Source organism: Sapajus apella, unplaced genomic scaffold (genome assembly GCF_009761245.1).
Source record: "Sapajus apella isolate SASKATOON/1434 unplaced genomic scaffold, GSC_monkey_1.0 scaffold152, whole genome shotgun sequence".
NCBI classification, from domain to species: domain Eukaryota; kingdom Metazoa; phylum Chordata; class Mammalia; order Primates; family Cebidae; genus Sapajus; species Sapajus apella.
This window is the reverse complement of record NW_022437092.1, coordinates 1,825,615-1,845,054: the sequence shown is the minus strand read 5'-3', so window position 1 is coordinate 1,845,054 and position 19,440 is coordinate 1,825,615. Positions and strand designations below refer to the sequence as shown.

General features: G+C 53.4%; 2 protein-coding genes and 1 long non-coding RNA gene across 3 annotated transcripts in view; 2 read left to right on the top strand and 1 right to left on the bottom strand.

Annotated features, from left to right (window-relative positions):
- The first annotated feature begins 1,027 nt into the window (after nucleotides 1–1,027).
- Nucleotides 1,028–17,743, top strand: PRKACA (protein kinase cAMP-activated catalytic subunit alpha). The gene is made up of 9 exons (XM_032265809.1): nucleotides 1,028–1,135; nucleotides 1,591–1,719; nucleotides 6,583–6,681; nucleotides 8,367–8,449; nucleotides 11,340–11,466; nucleotides 11,556–11,651; nucleotides 11,746–11,868; nucleotides 15,340–15,504; nucleotides 16,203–17,743. The coding sequence occupies exons 2-9, from the start codon at nucleotides 1,657–1,659 to the stop codon at nucleotides 16,326–16,328; spliced, it is 882 nt and encodes a 293-aa protein (XP_032121700.1). The 5' UTR covers nucleotides 1,028–1,135; nucleotides 1,591–1,656; the 3' UTR covers nucleotides 16,329–17,743.
- Nucleotides 3,998–12,808, bottom strand: LOC116541557. Its single transcript, XR_004264859.1, has 2 exons — nucleotides 12,147–12,808; nucleotides 3,998–4,116 (listed from the first exon to the last, which is right to left on the bottom strand). It is a non-coding gene; the product is annotated as an uncharacterized LOC116541557 (long non-coding RNA).
- A 1,263-nt stretch (nucleotides 17,744–19,006) lies between the features above and the next one.
- The window catches only part of SAMD1 (sterile alpha motif domain containing 1), a 3,127-nt gene continuing 2,693 nt past the window's right edge, over nucleotides 19,007–19,440 (top strand). The window contains exon 1 of the mRNA XM_032265883.1: nucleotides 19,007–19,396. Within this exon, the coding sequence (XP_032121774.1) occupies nucleotides 19,046–19,396 (351 nt within the window). The 5' untranslated portion in view covers nucleotides 19,007–19,045. The remainder of the gene's footprint in view (nucleotides 19,397–19,440) is intronic.

Below are 19,440 nucleotides of genomic sequence, written 5' to 3'. Positions count from 1 at the left end.
GCTGAGGCAGGAGAATCGCTGGAACCCAGGAGGCGGAGGTTGCAGTGAGTGGAGATCACGCCACTGCACTCCAGCCTGGGCGACAGAGCGACTCTGTCTCAAAATAATAAGTAAAATAATAATAGCTGACATTTATCTGGCACTAACATCATGTGGGCCACTGTCTAACCCCCTTTGCCAAGATGAACTCATTCATTCCCCAAAACCACCCCATTTTACAGATGAGGAAAACTGAGGCCTAGAGAGGTAAGATCAGTTGCCCAAAGTCATAAAGTTCGTTGGAGACCAGGCTGGGCTCTGAACTAGATCTTGTCTCCAGGTCCTGGCCCATAGCTGCTTTGCTGGGCTGTGTCTCAGCAGAGATGAAAATGACTGTTTTCAAGCCTGTTTCCTGGGTTGTTAAATGGAGGCAGTGGATACAAGGCAGGCTGACAAGGCATTCAGATGAGACTGTGGACAGCAACCAGCCCAGGGTCCGCTGGGGAACTTTCAACGTTAGCCGGGTGGTGATGTTCGCCTTGGGGTGCCGTGGGGCCGAGGAGTGGGCATTGGGAGAGACTTCCCTTGAACCAGCTCTGGAGCAAAGCCCTTTGGATTGGCACGGAGAGGAACAGGGCCAGCTGGGGGCCAAGGTGACAGCTGAGCCCCCCAAGGGCGCCTGCTACCCGAGCCCCTGAGGTCTCCACCCCAGGCCCGGCCTCCCCAGAGAAGGGGCTGGAGGAACCGCCAAATCCCGAGGCTATAAATACCCCGGCTGGCGCCGGCCCTGGCCATGGAATGTCGGTCAGAACTGGGGCGAGTGGGGGTGTGCTGGCCTGCCTGGATGCCTCTTTCCGTTCCCCTGGGGGTGACCCCCTGAGACTCTCTGTACCCCACTTTGGATGGAGTGGTGTTTGGATCCCACCTCTCTGGAGCAAGGGAGGCCCAGCCAGGGCCCCCAGAGGCACCAGAAAAAGGTCAGGTTCTGGGTTGAGGCAGCTGCACCCCACTTTCCACCAAGTATCTCCCCAGAAATCACCTGAACCCACCTCGGCGAGATGGGGTTCTCTAACTCTCCCCTCTCTCTCTTTCAGTGAAAGAATTCTTAGCCAAAGCCAAAGAAGATTTTCTTAAAAAATGGGAAAGTCCCGCTCAGGTAAGGCTGCTGGGTGCAGAGCCCAGAGTTGGGTGAGCTGGTAACCCCTAGTCCCCTGGCTGTGTCCCTGCGACACAGCTAGAATTTCAGGAACCCCTTGGAAGGCTCCAGACCCTCCCCGTTGGATCCCTAGGTGCCCATGGGGGCTCCTGCATGGAGACACCTGACTGCTGAATCCCAGGCACCCCCATCCCACCACCCCTTCCAACGGCCCGCCCCTGCCCCCAGCACAGCTGCCAGCAGCTCCTGGGCCCCAGGCCAGAGCCGGATCTGGCCCCTGCCACCCGCCTTAAGGAATCTCTGCCATCTTGATTTTCCGCCTCCTGTCCTCACCCCGCTCACCCCACGTGCTCCCCGGGGCCCCCTCTGCCGGTGGTGGAGGGGATGCCCCAGACCTTAGCCCAGGAGGCTGTGGGAAGGGTATGTCCTGAGCCTGCTGACCCCTCTGCCCACAGAACACAGCCCACTTGGATCACTTTGAACGAATCAAGACCCTCGGCACGGGCTCCTTCGGGCGGGTGATGCTGGTGAAACACAAGGAGACCGGGAACCACTATGCCATGAAGATCCTCGATAAACAGAAGGTGAGCCGGCCCGCCCCCGCTCGGGTCCTGCCTGCCAAGCCTTCGCCTGGACTATGCCTACTCTTTAGAGTGCCCTATCCACCCATTCACTCACTTGCTTTTTTTTTTTTTTTTTTTTTTTTTTTGAGACAATCTCACTCTGTTACTCAGGCTGGAGTGCAGTGGTGGGATCTCAACTCACTGCAACCTCCCCCTTCTGGGTTCAAGCAATTCTCCTGCCTCAGCCTCCTGAGTAGCTGGGATTACAGGTGCCCGCCATCATGCCTGGCTAATTTTTGTATTTTTAGTAGAGATGGGTTTTTACCATGTTGGCCAGGATGGTCTTGAACTCCTGACCTCAGGTGATCCACTTGCCTCAGTCCCCCAAAGTGTTGGTATTACAGGCATCAGCCACTGCGCCTGGCCACTTGCTTTTTTTGGGGGGGAGGGGACAGGGTTCCATTCTGTTGGCCCAAGCACGAGTGCAGTAATGCAATCATAGCTTACTGTAGCCTGGAACTCCTGAGCTCAAGCAGTCCTCCTGAGTAGCTGGGACTACAAGCGCATACTACCATGCCTCACAGGGTCTTGCTATATTGCCCAGGCTGGTCTCGAACTCCTGGCCTCAAGTGATCCTCCTACCTCAGCCTCCCAAAGTGCAGGGATTATAGGCATGAGCCACCATGCCAGGCTCACCCACTATTCCCTGAATCCCCATAACATGCCATCTCCAGGGGTCAGAAGGGCCCTGTTCTGCTTTCCCAAGGCTCCCTCTCCAGGCCGGCCATGGATTCTAAGCCAGGCACTCTGACACAGGGTCAGACACCAGCCCAAAGGGAGGAGGCCAAGAGCATTCTTGGGGGAAGCGGTGTTTATGTGGACTTTCTTCCTGCAAATATTTTTGTGACCTAACTTAATACCAGGCACTGCTGTAAAGCAGCAATGTAACCAACAGAAATGTAACGCAAGCCACAGAAGTGATTTTCCATTTACGGTTTGCTCCATCAAAAACAGTGAAAAGAGCCAAGCATGGTGGCGCACGCCTGGAGTCCCAGCTGCTTACTAGAGAGGCTGAGGTGGGAGGGTCGTTTGCACCCAGCCTAGACAAAACGGCCAGACCCCATCTTGGTTTGCACCCAGCCTAGACAAAACGGCCAGACCCCATCTTGTAAGAAAAAAACACCCGTAATTAAAAAAGAAAGTGAAAGAAACTAGTGACATTCATGAAGTTCATTTTGATGATATGTTTTGGGTTGTTTCGTTTTTTTTCATAGTGTCTCCCTCTTGTTGCCCAGGCTGGAGTGCAATGTTGTGATCTCATCTCACTGCAACCTCCACCTCCCTGGTTCATGCGATTCTCCTGCCTCAGCCTCCCAAGTAGCTGGAATTACAGGTGTCTACCACCACGCCTGGCTAATTTTTGTATTTTTAGTAGAGATGCGGTTTTGCCATGTTGGTCAGGCTGGTCTCAAACTCCTGACCTCAGGTGACTCACCCACTTTAGCCTCCCATAGTGCTGGGATTACAGGTGTAAGCCACTGCACCTGGCCTAATGATATGTTTGGTTGGTTGGTTTTTTTTTTTTTGAGATGGAGTTTTGCTCTTGTTGCCCAGGCTGGAGCGCAATGGTGCCATCTTGGCTCACTGCAAACTCCACCTCCCAGGTTCAAGTGATTCTTCTGCCTCAGCCTCCCAAGTAGCTAGAACTACAGGCATGCACCACCACGCCCAGCTAATGTTTGTATTTTTAATAGAGAAAGGGTTTCACCACCAGGCGAGGTGGCTCGTGCCTGTAATCCCAGCAGTTTGGGAGGCTGAGGTCAGTGGATCACCTGAGGTCAGGAGTTCAAGACCAGCCTGACCAACATGGTGAAACCCCATCTCTACTGAAAATACAAAAATTAGCAGAAAAACAAAATTATCTGGATGTGCTGGCGGGCACCTGTAACCCCAGCTACTTGGGAGGCTGAAGCAGGAGCATTGCTGGAACCCAGGAGGCAGAGGTTGCTGTGAGCCTAGATCGTGCCATTGCACTCCAGCCTGAGGGACAGGGTGAGACTCCATCTCAAAAAAAAAAAAAAAATGACAAAGGGTTTCACCATGTTGGCCAGGCTAGTCTTGAACTCCTGACCTCAGGTGATCCACTCACCTCAGCCTCCCAAAGTGCTGGGATTATAGGCGTGTGCCACTGCGCCTGGCATGATATGTTTTAATTAAGCCAGTATAGCTATAGTATTACCATTTTCATATAATATCAATGTGCAAATATCATTAATGAGACATTTTACATTCCTTTTGGTTTTTTCCAGTCCTCCAAGATTTTGGAAACATTTTCTCTTTCTCTGTTCCGAAGTGTCTTTAAAATCCAGTGTCCACTGTATGCTTGTAACAGGTCTCCACTCTGATGGTAAATTCTCCCTCAAAAGATGAGAAAAAAAACAGAGAAGTTGAAAAAGCAGATTTTTGGGAGGCCGAGGCGGGTGGATCACGAGGTCAAGAGATCGAGACCATCCTGGTCAACATGGTGAACCCCGTCTCTACTAAAAATACAAAAAATTAGCTGGGCATGGTGGCACGTGCCTGTAATCCCAGCTACTCAGGAGGTTGAGGCAGGAGAATTGCCTGAACCCAGGAGGCGGAGGATGCGGTGAGCCGAGATCGCGCCATTGCACTCCAGCCTGAGTAACCAGAGCGAAACTCCGTCCCAAAAAAAAAAAAAAAAGAAAAGAAAAAAAAAGAAAAAGCAGATTTGCGTGCCCAAGATGTTCCAACCATGTCTGAAAGTCGCCCAGTATCTACATCAAGATTTCCATTTTTATTTTGTTTTTGAGACAGAGTTTGGCTCTTGTCGCCCAGGCTGGAGTGCAATGGTGCAATCCCAGCTCACTGCAACCTCTGCCTCCTGGGGTTAAGCAATTCTCATGCCTCAGCCTCCCAAAGAGCTGGAATTACAGGTGTCCACCACCATGCCCAGCTAATTTTTGTATTTTTAGTAGAGATGGGGTTTTGCCATGTTGGTCAGGCTGATCTCAAACTCTTTACCTCAGGTGACCCACCCACTTTGGCCTCCCAATGTACTGGGATTACAGGCGTAAGCCACTGCAGCTGCCTGATGATATGTTTATTTGTTTGTTTGGGTTTTTTTTTTTTTTGAGACAGAATTTCGCTCTTGTTGCCCAAGCTGGAGTTAAATGGTGCCATCTCTGCTCACTGCAACCTTTACCTCCCCGGTTCAAGTGATTCTCATGCCTTAGCCTCCCGAGTAGCTGGAATTACAGGCACCCGCCACCATACCTGGCTATTTTAAAAATATTTTTAGTAGAGACAGGGTTTCACCATTTTGGTCAGGCTGGTTATTTTGTTTTTGAGACAAGGTCTTGCTCTGTTGCCCAGGCTGAAGTGCAGTTGGGCTCAAATGATCCTCCCACCTCAGCCTCTAGGTTTGGGCTCAAATGATCCTCCCACCTCAGCCTCTAGGTTTGGGCTCAAATGATCCTCCCACCTCAGCCTCTAGAGTCTCTGGGACCGTAGTCATGCACTGCCACACCTGGCTAATTGTGTGGATTTTTTGTTTGTTTTCGTTTTTGTTTTTTTTAGAGATGGGGTCTTGCTATGTTGCCCAGGCTAGTCTTAAACTCGTGGGCTCAAGAGATTCTCCTGCCTGGGCCTCCCAAAGTGCTGGGATTACAGGCGTGAACCACCGTGCCCAGCTTGGTGTCAGATTTTAAATTTATATTTTAGATACTTAAAATGTTTGAATTTGGCTCCCCAGCGACCAGCCACATTTTAAGGGCCCAGCAACCCCCTGTGGCTAGTGGGGATTGAGCTGGGTAGTGCAGGTATAGACTCTGAGGACTCAGCTATGTGAGCAAAGCAGTTGACAACTGACCGAGGGGCCAGGCTAGCCACGTGTGACACACCAGCCTGACATCAGCCAGCTGTGTGACCTTGGGCAAGTCACTTCTCCTCTCTGTGTCTGTTTTTTTTTTTTTTTTTGGTGAGACAGAGTTTTGCTCGTTACCTAGGCTGGAGTGCAATGGCATGATCTCGACTCACCACAACCTCCCCCTTGTGGGTTCAAGTGATTCTCCTGCCTCAGCCTCCTAAGTAGCTGGGATTACAGGCATGTGCCACCACGCCTAGCTAATTTTGTAGTTTTTTTTTTTTAGAAACAGGGTTTCTCTATGTTGGTCCGGTTGGTCTCGAACTCCCTACCTCAGGTGATCCGCCCGCCTTGGCCTCCCAAAGTGCTCGGATCATAGGCTTGAGCCACCTCACTGGCCTGTGTCTGGTCTTTTAAACTGGCATCCTCCCAGTGTGGGCCTCTAGGGCTCCTATCTTGATTCCGTGAGAGACTAGGTGCCAGGCGCCTGCTCAACTCCTGTGCTGTAGGGGACAGCTGATGGCTGAGGTTCACGTTGCTGTGTGGAATGTTCTAGACAAAGGAAAGGCAGTTCCTAAATCTCTCACCCCTTGGTCTTCTCCTGCCTGTCTTTTCAATTTCAGCTCAGCTGCCCCTTCCTCCAGGAAGCCCTCTCTGATTCCCCCTCCCCCAGACCATGCCAGGTACTTTACGTGGGCTTCTTAGGGGCTGCTGCTTCTCCACAAGCCCAAGATACCTGCCACCATGGCTCTGACCTCTCTGGGGGTAACCCATGTATTCTTTGCCCTGAACTTTGAGCCGTGCAAGGACAAGCAGGCTCTAGCCTCCCTTACACTGTGTCCTCAGCATCAGCCACGGGCCCAACAGGCCACAGGCATGCAAAAAATGATTCTGGCTGAAGGACCCAGCCGGGCTCTGGCACCGCTAGTTCCAGGCATCAGGGGAAATGAGGCCCCTCTCACCTCCCCTTCCTGTCTGCCCTCCCCTCCTACCCTTCCCAGGTGGTAAAGCTGAAACAGATCGAACATACCCTGAATGAAAAGCGCATCCTGCAAGCCGTCAACTTTCCGTTCCTCGTCAGACTTGAGTTCTCCTTCAAGGTGGGGTCCCCGCAGCCAAGGGGTGGGGTCACTGAATTGGATCCTAGCCTTCAGGCCCCCAGGGCTAGGGTCAGAGCTGAGGACAATCAGTGGCCACCCACTTTTGTGGAAGAAGATCCCTGGAGGAGGGAGACCAGGGGATGAGAGTCAGGCTGGGACTCTGGTAGACCCAAGTTCAGTTCCTGGACTGGCCAGTTTGTAGTTAATTCCCTTGGCAAGTCCCCCAACCTCAATAACATCCCTCAAAATCAGCACCTGGTTTACAGCAAGAGCCTGACCCACAGCCAGGTGCACAAACTCCGCCCCAGGCAGCCAGGATTCAGTTCCCAGCTCAGTACTTCCCAATGTGTGGCCCTGAGCAAGGGACTTCTCTCCCTGAGCCTCAGTGTTCTCATCTGTAAAATGGGGATCATACCAGTTCCAGCCTGGTGGAGTTGTCGTGACAGTTCCAGCCACATCTTGAGTACCCTTTGGGAGCCATTTTGGGTGCCATCCAAAGCTGTGATCATGAGAAACAGGAAAGACCACTCAGGGCCAATTTACTTTCTGCTCGACCCAGAGAATCACAAGGGCCTCCGCTCCGAGGGACCCCACACCTGGTTTAATGCTTTGGCCCTGCTACTCCTGCTACCTTGAGATCCTTAATAATTTTTTCTCTTTTCTTTTTTTGAGACAGAGTCTCACTCTGTTGCTCAGGCAGGAGTACAGTGGAGTGATCTCAGTTCACTACAACCTCCACCTCCCAGGTTCAAGCAGTTCTCCTGCCTCAGCCTTCTGAGTAGCTGGGATTACAGGTGCATACCACTACGTCCAGCTAATTTTTGTATTTTTAATAGAGATGGGATTTTGCCATTTTGCCCAGGCTGGTCTCAAACTCCCGACTTCAAGTGATCTGCCTGCCCTGGCCTCAGCCACTATGCTCAGCCTATTTTTTTTTTTTTTTTTTTTTTTTTTTTTTTTTAAGACAAGCGTCTCACTCAGTCACCCAGGCTGGAGTGCAGTGGTGCAGTCACAGCTCACTGCAACCTTTACTTCCCAGACTGAAGCGATCCTCCCACCTCAGCCTCCTGAGTAGCTGGAACTACAGGTGCACACCATGATGCCCAGCTAATTTTTGTATTTTTTTGTATAGACAGGGTTCTCACTGTGTTACCCAGGCTGGTCTCAAACTCCCAGGCTCTAGTGATCCACCCACCCCGGCCTCCCAAAGTACTGGGATTATACAGGCATGAGCCACCACACCTGGCCCTCTGTAATAATCTTTCTAACAAGGGGTCACCTTTTTAATTTTGGGCCCCACTAATTCTGCAGCCCATCATAGTCCTATTTTACAGATGACAAAACTGTGGCCTCAAAGCGTTACTCAAGCTCCCAGAGCAGGCCACTACAGAGTCCTCTCTCTCCTGCCAGGGCAGGCTAGCCAGGTCCCGACATACCACTGAGCCAGCCCTTGCTTTCACCTTTATAACGGCAGGATGAGGGTCAACCCTGCTTCCTGGGCAGAATGAAATGCAGCATGTGGGTTCAGCCAGCAAAGCACCTGGTTCCTAGAACATGATTCCTACGGGGAGCCAGAATCCCTGTTGTCATTTAACGTTTGAACACGAGCCAGGGAGGCCCCAAGGCCTTCAGATATGGCAGGAGGCTCAGGGAGTGGGCCCCTGATCAGCCGCTGCCTCCCACAGGACAACTCAAACTTATACATGGTCATGGAGTACGTGCCTGGCGGGGAGATGTTCTCACACCTACGGCGGATTGGAAGGTTCAGGTAAGCGGGCCACCACCCCCATCACATCAGGCTGTCAGGGTGTCCACAGGTGGCAGTGCACGACCAAGACCCCGGGGGATGCAGAGGAGTCCAGCATGCTTGAACATGCAAGTGAGCTCCCAGAAGCCAGTGGGTTTCTGCTTCCCCTATGCTGAGGAATGAGTGATACTTCAACCACCACAAAGCGAAACAGAGCAAACATGGCAACTTAGGTGGCCAGGTTGAAGCTGGTGCCGGCGCGGTGGCTCTTGCCTGTGATCCCAGCACTTTGGGAGGCTGAGGTGGGCGGATCACCTGAGGCCAGGAGTTCGAGACCAGCCTGGTCAACATGGTGAAACCCTGTCTCTACTAAAAATACAAAAATTAGCTGGGTGTGGTGGTGGGTACTGGTAATCCCAGCTACTTGGGAGGTTGAGGCACAAGAATCACTTGAACCCTGAGACAGAGATTGCCTTGAGCTGGGGTCACACCACTGCACTCCAGCCTTGGTGACAGAGCAACACGCCATCTCAAAAAAAAAAAAAAAAATTGGCTGGGGGCAGTGGCTCACGCCTGTAATCCCTGCACTTTGGGAGGCTGAGGCAGGTGGATCACCTGAGGTCAGGAGTTCGAGACCAGCCTGGCCAACATGATGAAACTTCATCTTTACTAAAAATACAAAAAATCAGCCAGGCATGTTGGCGGGCACCTACAATCCCAGCTACTCAGGAGGCTGAGACAAGAGAATCACTTGAACCCAGGAGGCAGAGGTTGCAGTGAGCCAAGATCGTGCCACTGCACTCCAGCCTGGGCAACAAGAGTGAAACTCTGTCTAAAAAAAAAAAAATTGCAGTTGGTGGTTTTGTGCATTTTTTTTGAGCCCCAAAAAGTGGCATGCATCTGTAGTCCCACTATTCTTGAGGCTGAGGCCAGAAGATGACTTGAGCTCAAGAATTTGAGGCTGGCACAGTGGCTTATGTCTGTAATCCCAGCACTTTGGGAGGCTGAAGTGGGCGGATCACGAGGTCAGGAGTTCGAGACCAGTCTGGCCAATATGGTGAAACCTCGTCTCTACAAAAGAAAAAAAAAAAAAAAAATTAAGGCTCGGCGCGGTGGCTCATGCCTATAATCACAGCACTTTGGGAGGCCAAGGTGGGTGGATCACAAGGTCAAGAGATCAAGACCATCCTGGTCAACATGGTGAAACCCTGTCTCTACTAAAAATACAAAAATTAGCTGGGCATGGTGGCGCAAGCCTGTAGTCCCAGCTACTTGGGAGGCTGAGGCAGGAGAATTGCTTGAACCCAGGAGGCGGAGGTTGCAGTGAGCCGAGATCGCACCATTGCACTCCAGCCTGGGTAACAAGAGCGAAACTCCATCCCCCAAAAAATTTAAATTTAAATTTAAAAAAAAGAGAATTTGAGACTAGCCTGGGCTACATAGTGAGATTTTGTCTCCTCTTTTAAAAAAATTATTTTATTTTATATAGATCAATAGTTTTATATGTATAGATTTTAATGTATATTTTTATACATAAAATGAAACTATATACATAAATGTGTAAGTTTAAGATATAGGCCGGGTACTGTGGCTCACACCTGTAATCCCACTTTGAGAGGGCAAGGTGAACAGATCACTAGAGCCCAGGAGATTGAGATCAGCCTAACATTGTGAGACCCCATCTACACAAAAAATAAATTAAAAAAAAAATTAGCCAGGTATGGTGGCACATACCTGTAGTCCCAGCTCGTGGGGAGGCTGAGGTGGGAAGACACGCTGAGCCTGGGAGTTCAAGACTGCAGTGAGCCATGACCACACTACTACACTCCAGACAGGGTAACAGAGACCCTGCTCAAAGAAAAAAAAATTTAAACTTATAAACTTATAAGTTTATAAATGTCATTTGATTTTTTGAGATAGTGTTTCGTTCTTGTCGCCCAGGCTAGAGTGCAGTGGCATGATCTCGGCTCACCGCAACCTCTGCCTCCCGGGTTCAAGTGATTCTCCATCGCAGCCTCCTGAGTAGCTGGGACTATAGGTGAAGGCCACCTCACCTGGCTAATTTTCGTATTTTTAGTAGAGACGGGGTTTCTCCATGTTGGTCAGGCCGGTCTCAAACTCCTGACCTCAGGTGATCTGCACTCCTCGGCCTCCCAAAGTGCTGTGGTGACAGGTGTGAGCCACCACGCCTGGCCTGGTAGTTGTATTTTAGATAGATAACTGCAGATTCACTTAATGCACAGATCTTCAGTGCTATATTCCACAAATTTTGACAGTTGTATACAGCTACCTAACCTCCACCCAAAACAGTATATGGAACTTTTTCTATCTCCCAAGAAAATTCTCTTGAATCCTTTTTTTTCCTCCAATAATATACAAAAGTGGGGTCTTGCTATACTGCCCAGGCTGGTCTCAAACTCCTGGGCTCAAGCGATCCTCCCACCTCAACCCCCCAAAATACTGGGATTACAGGCGCCGGCCAATGTGCCCGACTGACTCCCTCTCCTGACACGTCACATCCCCGACAAAGGCAGTCATCCTTTGACTTCAAACACCGTGCCTTTGTTTTGTCCAGGCGTGGACATGATATAAATGGAATCATTCATGTTCTTTTGTGTCTTCTCTTGCTTAACATAATCGGTTTGAAATGCAGCCGAGTTGTGGAGTGGAGGCAGGCAATGTCCTGCTGGCGGTGGTGGTGCTGAGTGGAATTCCACTGTATGAATAGAGCTCAGTCTGTGATTCCATTCCCCTGTGGATGGACCTACAGGCTGTTTCCCAGGTCGGGCCACCTAAGAATCAGGTGCCTTGCCTTTCTGACAGCTGGACTGGGGGAGGCTCTGCAGGACCACCTGCTGGACCCTTTTGGGGCCTGGCCAGTGATGTTCACCTCCCCATTTGTCCCCATCAGTGAGCCCCATGCCCGTTTCTACGCGGCCCAGATCGTCCTGACCTTCGAATATCTGCACTCGCTGGATCTCATCTACAGGGACCTGAAGCCGGAGAATCTGCTCATCGACCAGCAGGGCTACATTCAGGTGTCCACCAGGCCGGGCAAGGGGCAGCCCTGGGCAAGCTGTGGCCTGGCCCCTCCCTCCCCGCCAACTGCCTATTCTTGTGCCCACAGGTGACAGACTTCGGTTTCGCCAAGCGCGTGAAGGGCCGCACTTGGACCTTATGTGGGACCCCCGAGTACCTAGCCCCCGAGATCATCCTGAGCAAAGTAGGCGCCTCCCCAGCCCCCCTTCCCTGGAGGCTGGCTCTGCTCGCCGTCTCTCGCCCCCTCCTTACCCTGTGCCCCCCCAATCTTGCTCCAGGGCTACAACAAGGCGGTGGACTGGTGGGCCCTGGGGGTTCTTATCTATGAGATGGCCGCTGGCTACCCGCCCTTCTTCGCAGACCAGCCCATCCAGATCTATGAGAAGATCGTCTCTGGAAAGGTGAGGCCTGGATGCGGGGCACAGCCCTGGAAGAATCAGACAGTCCCTTCCCCCTCACCCATCCTACTCTCTGGGGAGCGCTGCTTGTTGTCAGAATCACCTAGAAGTTCCGTAAGTCAGGCCAGGTGGTAAAGCTGGACGCACCAATACCTCCAGCCCCCTGGCTGTCCAGCGCCAACCCCGCGGTTCCAGAATCCCAGGGGCTTCCAAAATCCTGAGCCTCACGGGAACTTCCCTGCTGCAAAACACAAACCACCCTGCCCAGCGACCCTCCTCACCTCTCCTTGTCCCCGTCAGTGTGAGTTTTCGCAAGTTCCAAGATGTATTTGGTTCCCAGGTGCTGTCCGCAGCCTTGCCAGGGAGGACCCTCGCTTAAGGTTTAAGGCCCATGCTTCCTCTCCCAAACACAGACTTGTCAAACTCTGAGAGTTCAGATGAGGGGTGGTGAAACCATCTGAGCTTGCATCTATGACAGGCGCAAAGTGCCTGCCATCTGCCAGGCCCCAGATTCACCCCCTCACTCACACCCCGAGATGGTGGCACCCTCTGTAGAAGTGAGGAAACCGGCTGGGAGAAGAGATGTGTCCTGGCCAAGATCACACCTTAGTGAGTAAGAAGAGTCATCATAGGCACTGATGGCTGGAGAGAGGCTGGGGACCCCACCTCTGCCCTCAGCTCAGCCACCTTGCTGGGAGGACCTAACCATCCCCCGACCTGGTCCAGCATCTCCTACACAGGAGCTTCTGGTCGGCCCAGAGTCACCACACCGGGGTGGGAGCACCCTCAGGCTCAGCCTGGGCCCAGTCCCAGCTCTGGCACCGACTGGCTTTGAAACGTTAGGGCTGGGTGCAATGGCTCACGCCTGTAATCCCACCACCTTGGGAGGTGGAGGCTTGAGGCCAGGAGTTCCAGACCAGCCTGGGCAACATAGCCAGACCCCATCTCTTTTTTTAAAAAAATACCTAAAAATTAGCTGGGCGTGATGGTGCACCCCTAGTCCCAGCTAATCGGGAGGCTGAGGCAGGAGGATCATTTGAGCCCAAAAGGTCAAGACTGCAATGAGCTGTGATTGCACCACCGCAATCCAGCCTGGGCTACGAGCCAGATCCTGTCTTTTAAAAAAAATTCAGGCAACTGGGGTGCTCTGGCTAGACACATAGCATCACTAAAAGGGAAAGATGAAGGCCAGGCAGAGTAACTCACACCTGTAACCCCAGCACTTTGGGAGGCCGAGGCGGGTAGATCACGAGGTCAGGAGTTCAAGACCAGCCTGGCCAAGATGGTGAAACCCCATCTCTACTAAAAATAAAAAAAATTAACCAGGTATGGTGACGGGTGCCTGCAATCCCAGCTACTCAGGAGGCTGAGGCAGAGAACTGCCTGAACCCAGGAAGCGGAGGTTGCAGTGAGTTGAGATCGTACCACTCCACTCCAGCCTGGGTGACAGAGCAAGACTCCATCTCTCAAAAAAAGAAAAGAGGAAAAAAAGGAAAGGAAAGATAAGGCATCTGCCATCAGGGCGAATAGAAACTGCCAAGAAAATGGCCCAGAGTGGGAAAAAAAGGAAGAAAAAAGCCACAGAAGATCCCACAGGGGAAGACGCACATGACGCCCTTCTTTGTAGCGTTTTCCAGTTCCCCCGCACCCTCAGTGGTATTATCTTCCTCGTGCAACCCTGAGAGGTACGCACAGGCCCAGAGAGGTTAAGGGCCATGGCCAAGGTCACATAGCATGTAAGAGGCACAGCAAACAAGAAGTCATTTCTGCAACTATAACTCCAGTGACGACTTGTCTACAAGGCTATGCGCTCAGAATGTTTGGGGATGATTTCTAGAAGAGTTGAGCTGGGCTTTTAAGAATGGAAGAGCCTTAGCTAGGCAGGGGGAGAGGGGAAAAAAGTTTAACATAAGCATGACTATTTCAGAAGTCTACAGACCCCAGCAGCTGAGAATGCAGTTGAAAATGCATGTTCTAGAGTCCGACAGACCTGAGATGGAATTGCCCCATCCCACTCCTCTGCATGACCTTTGAAGAGTTCTTTAACCTTTCCAAGCCTCAGTTTCCCCTTCTCTGAAATAGAAACCATCATAGCACTTGCCTTAGAGCAATGGTTGTTAAAGGGGACTCCTTTCCAGCAGGACTATTGCTGGGGAATTGGCTAGAAATGCAGACTTTTGGGCCAGCCGCGGTGGCTCACACCTGTAATCCCAGCACTTTGGGAGGCCAAGGTGGGTGGATCACCTGAGGTCAGGAGTTCAAGACCAGCCTGACCAATATGGCAAAACTCTGTCTCTAGTAAAAATACAAAAATTAGCTGGGTGTTGTGGCGTGCGCCTGTAATCTCAGCTACTTGGGAGGCTGAGATAGAATTGCTTGAACCCAGGAGGCGGAGGTTGCAGTGAGCCAAGGTTGTGCCACTGCACTCCAGCATGGGTGACAGAGTGAGACTCTGCCTCAAAGAAAAAAAAAGAAATGCAGATTCTTGTTGGGCGTGGTGGCTCATGCATGTACTCCTAGCACTTTGCGATGCCGAAGCAGGATCATTTGAGCCTTGGAGTTCGAGACCAGTGTGGGCAACATAGCGAGACCCCTGTCTCTACAAAAACTATTTTTTTTTTTTTTTTTTTTGAAACAGAGTCCTGCTCTGTTGCCCAGACTGGAGTGCAGGGGCACAATCTCGGCTCAGTGCAACCTCCGCCTTCCGGGTTCAAGCAATTCTCCTGCTTCAGCCTCCTGAGTAGCTGGGACTACAGGCACCCACTACCACACCCAGCTAATTTTTGTATTTTTAGTAGAGTTGGGGTTTCACCATGTTGGCCAGGCTGGTCTCAAACTCCTGACCTTGTGATCTGCCTGCCTCAGCCTCCCAAAGTGCTGGGATTACAGGCGTCAGCCACTGTGCCCAGCCAAAAACTTCTTTTTTTTTTTTTTGAGAAGGAGTTTCACTGTTGTACCCAGGCTGGAGTGCAATGGCGCGATCTCGGCTCACCGCAACCTCCGCCTCCTGGGTTCAAGCAATTCTCCTGCCTCAACCTCCTGAGTAGCTGGGATTACAGGCACGCGCCACCATGCCCAGCTAATGTTTTTGTATTTGTAGTAGAGACCGGGTTTCACCATGTTGACCAGGATGGTCTCCATCTCTTGACCTCGTGATCCATCCGCCTCAGCCTCCCAAAGTGCTGGGATTACAGGCTTGAGCCACCGCACCCGGCCCGCCAAAAACTTCTTAAAGTAACTAGCTCTTTAATTTTTAAAAAGTTGTTTAAGAAATGCATATTCTCAGGCCACAGTGTCAGACTTCCTAAATCAGAAACTCCAGGGTGGGCCCAAGGAGCTGTTTTACAGGATGCCAGAAGGCACTCAGCTTTGGAGGCGCCCACCCAGTAGGACTGTTGGATGGAGAAGGAAGCATCCTGGGCTCCCCAAGTTCCAGAGCAGCTTCCCACCCTGTCCTTGTACCCCTTCCTCCAGGTCCGGTTCCCTTCCCACTTCAGCTCTGACTTGAAGGACCTCCTGCGGAACCTCCTGCAGGTAGATCTCACCAAGCGCTTTGGCAACCTCAAGAATGGGGTCAATGATATCAAGAACCACAAGTGGTTTGCCACGACTGACTGGATCGCCATCTACCAGAGGAAGGTGGGCCTCCCCTCCTTAAGCCTGCTGAAGATTTGGGGGCAGGCCAAGAGTCAGGGAGGACAGCCAATAGAGAGATAGAAAGGGAAGAGGGCCAGGCTCAGAGGCTCACACCTGTCATCCCAGCACTTTGGAACACCAGGGTGGGTGAATCACCTGAGGTCAGAAGTTCAAGATCATCCTAACCAACATGGTGAAACCCCATCTCTACTAAAAACACAAAAATTAGCTGGGCATGGTGGTGGGCGCTTATAATCCCAGCTACTCAAGAGGCTGAAGCAGGAGAATTGCTTGAATCTGGGAGGCAAAGGTTGCAGTGAGCTAAGCACTCCAGCCTGGATGACAGAGAGACTCTGTCTCAAAACAAAAAAAAAAAAAAAAGAAAGAAAGGGAAGAGAACAGGTACAGGAGCAACCACAGTAGAGTGCTTAGAGCCAGTGGGGTCTAGAAATGGAATTCTGGTGTCATTTGGCCATTCCATGACCTTGTGCAGAAGATGCCTCTCTCTGGGAAGTAATTTCCCCTTTGATGAGCTGGCTATATTAAGGGTTTCTGGTTGTTAAGAGGAATCCATAATCTAATGCTAAGCACAGGCTTGAGTCAGAGTAACTATGTCTTGAATGTTAGGCCATTCACATTTATTGTTGTAATAATGATTATGTTGAATGCTGAGGTCTGGGTGATTTTTGATCCCTCTCCAGGTGGAAGCTCCCTTCATACCAAAGTTTAAAGGCCCTGGGGATACAAGTAACTTTGACGACTATGAAGAAGAAGAAATCCGGGTCTCCATCAATGAGAAGTGTGGCAAGGAGTTTAATGAGTTTTAGGGGTTTGCCTGTGCCCCCATGGGTTTTCATTTCTTTCCTTTTTTTTTTTTTTTTTTTTTTTTTTGGGGGGGGGGGGGGGGGGGGGTTGGATTGAACAGCCAGAGGGCCCCAGAGTTCCTTGTATCTATTTCACCCCCACCCCACCCTCCAGGGTTAGGGGGAGCAGGAAGCCCAGATAATCGGAGGGACAGAAACACCAGCTGCTCCCCCTCATCCCCCTTCGTCCTCCTGCCCCCCTCTCCCATTTTTCCCTTCCTCCTTCCCCACAGCCCCCTACCCCAGCCCACTTCTGCCTGTTTTAAACGAGTTCCTCAACTCCAGTCAGACCAGGTCTTGCTGGTGTATCCAGGGACAGGGTGTGGAAAGGGGCTCAAACTCAACTCCAGCCCCCACCCACACCCCCATCCCACCCAACCACAGGCACCACTTGCTAAGGGCAAATGAACGAAGCGCCAACTTTCCCTTTGTAGTAATCCTGCCTGGGAAGGAGAGATTTTTAGTGACATGTTTAGTGGGCTGCTTGCTAGAATTTTTAAAAAACGACTTAAAATCCTATTTAAGTTCCACCAGTGCCTCCCTTCCTCCCTTCTCTACTCCCACCCCTCCCATGTCCCCCCATTCCCCAATCCATTTTAATGAGAAGCAGACTGACTTTGGAAAGGGAGGCGCTGGGGTTTGAACCTCCCCGCTGAGCTGCTAATTTCCTCTGGGCCCCTCCCTGGGGGATCCTCTCTGCCAATCCTGCGAGGGTCTAGTCCCCTTTAGGAATCCTCAGCTCTCCTCTTCCCCAACAGACCTGTCTTTACCCTTGGGCTTTGAGAGCCAGACAAAGCAGCTGTCCCTCTCCCTGCCAAAGAGGAGTCATCCCCCAAAAAGACAAAGGGGGAGCCCCAAGCCCAAGTCTTTCCTCCCAGCAGCAATTTCCCCCCAACTCCTTAATTTTATTCTCCGCTAGATTTTAATGTCCAGTTTTCCCTCAGCTCAGTGGGGAGGGCATACCTGCAAAAGGACACGGAAGAGGCCAAGTGCCCCCACGTCTTGGCCCGGGGTTCAAGGCTAGAGCAGCTGGGGAGGGGCTGCCTGTTTTACTCACCCACCAGCTTCTGCCTCTGCCATCCTGGGTCCTCCTCCTCCGGCTTAGCTGTCAGCTGTCCATCACGTCTCCCCCCAGTCTCATTTGTGCATTTTTCTCTCTTAATAGAAAAGTGGGGAGCCCCTTGGGAGCTACCCCGTTCTTCCCCTTATTTCCCGCTCTCATAACTTCTCCCCATCCCAGGAGGAGTTCTCAGGCCTGGGACGGGGCCCCGGGTGGGTTCGGGGGCGATTCAACCTGTGTGCTGCGAAGGACGAGACTTCCTCTTGAACAGTGTGCTGTTGTAAACATATTTGAAAACTATTACCAATAAAGTTTTGTTTAAAAAAAAAGTGTCGCTGGTGTTCTCGACTTCGATCACCCACCCACACACCCCCAGGGGGCTGGAAAGGGAATTTCGGACCCCAGCGTGCAGGCCAATCAGGTCCTGTCCTGGAGTCCTTGTAAACAGGGTTTAGCTGAAATTCCGGCACTCCTTCGGCCCAGTAGGAGAAACCAGCGTCAAACTGACCTTTGACCCCAGCTTCGGGGTCCCCAAATCTGCGGCGCGCCCCCTCGGCGTCCAGCCCGGGACCGAGAGGGCGCTCTAGGGAGGCGCTGGGGCCGGCGCGCCAGGAGGCCGAGCGGCAGCGGGGGCGGCACTGGCAGGGGGAGTAGAGGAGGGGAGAGGGTGCGCGGCCCCCTCTCCGCATCCTCAGCGCCGGGCCAGGCGCGCCGGAGGGACGCGGGGGCGGCGGCAGCAAGAGGGTTCCCGCAGCACCCTGCGAGCGCGGCGGCCCCGGCCCGCGGGCGGCGAGTTCCCGGTAAGTGCGGTCCCGAGAGCGGAGCGCGCCGGGGAGGCGTGGAGAGGGGGGCTGGGCGCCGGGGACGTCTGGGTCCCGCGCCCAATGGCTGGAGGGCGGCCGAGCGCCGCCCGCCCGCCCTGCCCGCCCCCTCTCCCCTCCCCCCGGCACTCCCCTCCCCCTCCCCCGCCCGCCGCTTTTCCCCCGCCCCCGCCCCGGCGCCAACTCCGCGGCGCCTCCTTAAAAAGCGCGCGGGAGTTGTAAGGGGGGGCCGGAGCGAGCCAGAGTGAGCGAGAGCGCAGGGTAAAGGGGGCGGGCGGGGGGCCCGGGCTCCACCTTAAAAGCGGGCGCGTGGGGGTGGGAGGGAGGAAGGCGGGCGGCGGGGAGGAGGGAGGGAGGGAGGGAGGGAAGGAAGGGGGGCCGGAGTGTCCCGGGCGCAGGGCGCGCGTGCGGCGGCGGCGGCGGCGGGGAGGGGCCGGCCGCGCGGCGCTCCCCTCCTCCTCCTCGCATCCCCGGCCCCGCGCGCGCCCAGCAGAAGCGGGTCTGTGTGTGCGTGCGTGCGAGTGAGTGAGTGTGTGCATATTTTTTTTCTCTCTTTTCTTTCTCTCTCACTGTTTTTTCCTCTCTCTCTCTCTCCCTCTCTCTCTCTTTTTTTTTTTTTTTTTTTTTTTTTTTTTTTTTGCAAAGAAACAGCAGCGCCGCCGCCGCTCCGCCGAGGCGCTGCGCCCCCCGGGGGGGGAGGCGGAGGAGGCGGGCAGCGGCGGAGGGAGGGGAGCCGGGGAGGGGGGCGCCGCGCTGGGAGGGAGGCAGCGCGCACGGTGCAGCCGGGCCGGGCGGGAGGCATGGCGGGGCCCCCGGCCCTACCCCCGCCGGAGACGGCGGCGGCCGCCACCACGGCGGCCGCCGCCTCGTCGTCCGCCGCTTCCCCGCACTACCAAGAGTGGATCCTGGACACCATCGACTCGCTGCGCTCGCGCAAGGCGCGGCCGGACCTGGAGCGCATCTGCCGGATGGTGCGGCGGCGGCACGGCCCGGAGCCGGAGCGCACGCGCGCCGAGCTCGAGAAACTGATCCAGCAGCGCGCCGTGCTCCGGGTCAGCTACAAGGGGAGCATCTCGTACCGCAACGCGGCGCGCGTCCAGCCGCCCCGGCGCGGAGCCACCCCGCCGGCCCCGCCGCGCGCCCCCCGCGGGGCCCCCGCTGCCGCTGCCGCGCCGCCGCCCACGCCCGCCCCGCC